Source organism: Brassica napus, chromosome C3, assembly GCF_020379485.1.
Source record: "Brassica napus cultivar Da-Ae chromosome C3, Da-Ae, whole genome shotgun sequence".
Classification (NCBI taxonomy): Eukaryota; Viridiplantae; Streptophyta; class Magnoliopsida; order Brassicales; family Brassicaceae; genus Brassica; species Brassica napus.
Genome location: NC_063446.1, coordinates 40352031 through 40355755, shown reverse-complemented (window position 1 = coordinate 40355755; position 3725 = coordinate 40352031). Strand labels below are relative to the sequence as shown.

Below are 3725 nucleotides of genomic sequence, written 5' to 3'. Positions count from 1 at the left end.
AGAAGTCCAGTGTAAGTCGTCCAGTGTAAGTCGTCCAGTGTATTTTATTTTTAGAAGTCCAGTGTAAGTCGTCCAGTTGGAAAACCTTCCAGACGACTTATAATAAGTCGTCCAAACCTTCTAGACGACTTATTTGTAAGTCGTCCAGTTGGAAAACCTTCCAGACGACTTATAATAAGTCGTCCAAACCTTCTAGACGACTTATTTGTAAGTCGTCCAGTTGGAAAACCTTCCAGATGACTTATAATAAGTCGTCCAAACCTTCTAGACGACTTATTTGTAAGTCGTCCAGTTGGAAAACCTTCCAGACGACTTATAATAAGTCGTCCAAACCTTCTAGACGACTTATTTGTAAGTCGTCCAGTTGGAAAACCTTCCAGACGACTTATTTCTTCCCTAAGAGCAGTATGCAACTTGCTGTTATCCGTATGATACGAAATGCTATTGTGGGCCTCTGGCTCTTCCCCTGATGTGTATAACCTACGGGGGAGTTCTGGAATATCCATCCTTTTTGTCTGCAAAATAATCAAAGACAACAATATAAGTCCAGACGACTTAGTAGACGACTTATAATTAAGTCGTCTGGAAAGTCGTCCAGTTGGACGACTTATATTTAAGTCATCTACTAAGTCGTCCAGTTGGAAGACTTTCCAGACGACTTAAATTACTTACAAGTCTTCCAGTACAAAGCGGACCTGATTAGTCGCAGAAGGAGTTGGAGTACTCGTCATTGCGGTTATAGATCTGAAAAAATAAACGTGAAACGGTGATAGAGACAACGTTTTATGTTCATCTTTTCCTCGAGATTGATGACTTACCGGCGTTAGGGTTTACAGAGAAACGGCGCTAAGGTTTACAGAGAAGAAGCGGCGGCGCTAGGGTTTAGAAGAAGCGGCGGCGCTAGTGTTTAGAGGAAGCGGCGGTGAGAACGTTGGTGACCACGGTGGCGAGGGCGACGGTTTGTTCGGAAATAGTGGAAGCGGCGGCGCTAGGGTTTAGAGGAATCGGCGGCGCTAGTGTTAGAAGAAGCTGCGGCGACAACGGTGAGAATGAAGTGAGATAGATAGCCGACGTTGAGAACGATGGTTTGTTCGGAAATCGTGGGAATTCGAAATCGCCTTTGAGAGAGAACTGTTAGGGTTTCTGAATTTCGCGAAAAATGAAACAAAAAAAGAAAAAATCACCTTATATATTGGGTAAATAATCCGGTTAGCTTTAAAAGTACATTGGTAAACTTTAAGGTTTGGTCCGGTTTAGACGACTTATTCTGGCTGATAATGTACAACAGACGACTTAATATTTAGTCGTCTGTTTTCAGACGACAAAATATTAAGTCGTCCTAGACCCTAAAATGAACCCCTAAACTAAAATGACTAGATTAACTAACTAACCACGTTATAAAATCAAATTATACTTAAATAGTGTTTACTATACACAGAAATGAACACGCATAAGTAATTTTAAAAATTTTCAAAAACGGTTTTAATGCTTTCCAAAATCTAACCCTAAGAACACATACAATACTACAACATATGTTGATGAAACATAAACTAAAGAATATCATGACTCACTACTTTCACTCATCTATGCTGAAAACAATTGAAATTTGTTATATCTTAATTTATACCTCCTAAGACATATGTTAATTACATAATTCCCATTTTTCACTTATCAAAATATTTTTTACAAAATTTTTAAACTATGTTTAAGACTAACTGTCCAGACGACTTTCAGTTAAGTCGTCTGGACGACTTATTTTCAAGTCGTCTAAACAGACGACTTGCGAGGGGTAGAAACGTAAAAAAAATTCCGTTTTTTTGTTTGGTCACAAGGGGATAGTTGTAATTTCAATAGCCTTTTAGGTTACTTTTGCCTTTGACCCAAGTTGGGGTATTGTTTTGGGTTTGACTCCAAATTTTGAGTCACACTTGGCAATTCTCCCTAATTTAAATGATACAATTTCTGGAACTCAAACGTCCTTTTATTTTATCTTAAAGTTTCTTTACCATACATTATGAAATTCAAATTCCAAAATTAAATGGCATCACTACATGTTTACATGGTGACACGCGGTTTTCATAAAGGACATTGCATAATGAATTTATTTTCTTAATAATAAATTACTAAAAATTTGTAGATTGGTTAAATCTGTAACCAGAGATTTTAAATTCTAAATATTAGTTTGTTCAATGCATGGGAAAGTTAGTTTATACGTGTTGTTATATTTCATTTCTCTTGTTTAAAAATGGTTCACAAATTAAATGGAAATTTTATATAATAAAACCAACTTTCAAGAAAATAGATAGCAAAACACATAAACAAAAACCTTTTTGGCATACTATTGGATCCCAATTTTTTTAAAAAAAACAATCAAGTAATAACGCAATTTCAAAACAGTTAATATTGCTTTTCAAGTGTAGTACACACATGAGCCATAACTTGGGTCGACAAAGACCCAGCAACTGCTGCGGTTGAACCTGCAAGAGTCTTCAATGCGTCCATGACTCTGGTAATAAGCGTTCATCACATACGACGCGTGGTCATAAAGAGTGTTTGGTTCATAGCATACTCCCCCGGGCTGGATCTGTGTACAATCGACGCCGTTGCTGCAAGCGTAGTCAATGTTGGCTTGTAACTGCTCATCTGAAGCATTAGGCATCGCCATGCACCATTGTCTGCATGTCACGACAAGGATGTGGTGGATCGCCACAAGAGATAGAACGAAGAAGAAGGTTAAAAGCTTGGACGACATTATGAGCGAAATCAAAACACGAGAATTCAAGATTTTTGTTTGTTTGTGTGGGTGTGTGTATTCTTGTACGCACGTACGTGTATTTATATATGCAAAAGTCCGAGCCTCGTAACTTTTTTGTTTTTTTTTTTAGTGGGAATGTGATGTGAGGAAATGGAATTACATATCATTTCTCTATAAATTATTCCCTTAAAAAGGGCTATGATATATTTCTCGAATATTTTAAATATTATGTAAGATCTTTCGCTATTTTACAGTATATTAACTTGCACATGATCAGTGCTCTGTGTAGATCATTCCATCAAGAAATTAGCATACATTTATTAGTTTAATATTTTTGTAAGATCTTACGTTATATCGTATTAACTACTATATCTAATTAATGATCAGTAAATATCTAGTATCAGATTTGCGAGGATATCTAACACTACTAAAAGCCTGATATGGAGAGATTCTAACCTATCCACGTCGGATTGTTAATTTGGCCAATAGAATTACTTTATTTTGCCACATCACACTTGCTCCAATCGATACAAGAAAAATACTGGGCTATTCGTATGGGCTCAAAATAATTTGACATATTGCCCATTCCAAGCACACCTCTCCCATTCAACTGAAGCAAAGATCGACTCCGGCACTTCCACTTCGTCGGAACCGTTACGCATATCTGAATTTATCACCCATCTCGATCATTCAATTCTGTTATTTACTCCTTATATCGGAACAGACGTTATCGTTCCGACTCCTTTTGTTTGTTACCTTATATAAACCCCTTCACCATAAATCTCTGCTCCTCATCAAAATTCACCAGAAAAACATATACAACAAAGAAGCTTGAATCAGAAGTTGCAGAGAAGCAATCAAATATCGTTGATTGAAGACCAATCTCAATGATATTTCGGCGTACAATAAATTTCTGAAGAAACTTATCGCGAGTGGATCAGACTCTCCGTTCGATATCATCATGTTTCTG

The 3725-nt window shown here is 36.9% G+C and overlaps 1 protein-coding gene across 1 annotated transcript; it reads right to left on the bottom strand.

The window, feature by feature from the left end:
* Nucleotides 1-1886: 1886 nt before the first annotated feature.
* On the bottom strand, nucleotides 1887-2862 carry LOC106414467 (glucan endo-1,3-beta-D-glucosidase). The gene has a single exon (XM_013855119.3). It carries the CDS (start codon nucleotides 2750-2752, stop codon nucleotides 2411-2413), a length of 342 nt encoding a protein of 113 aa, XP_013710573.1. The 5' UTR covers nucleotides 2753-2862; the 3' UTR covers nucleotides 1887-2410.
* Between the last annotated feature and the right edge of the window lie 863 nt (nucleotides 2863-3725).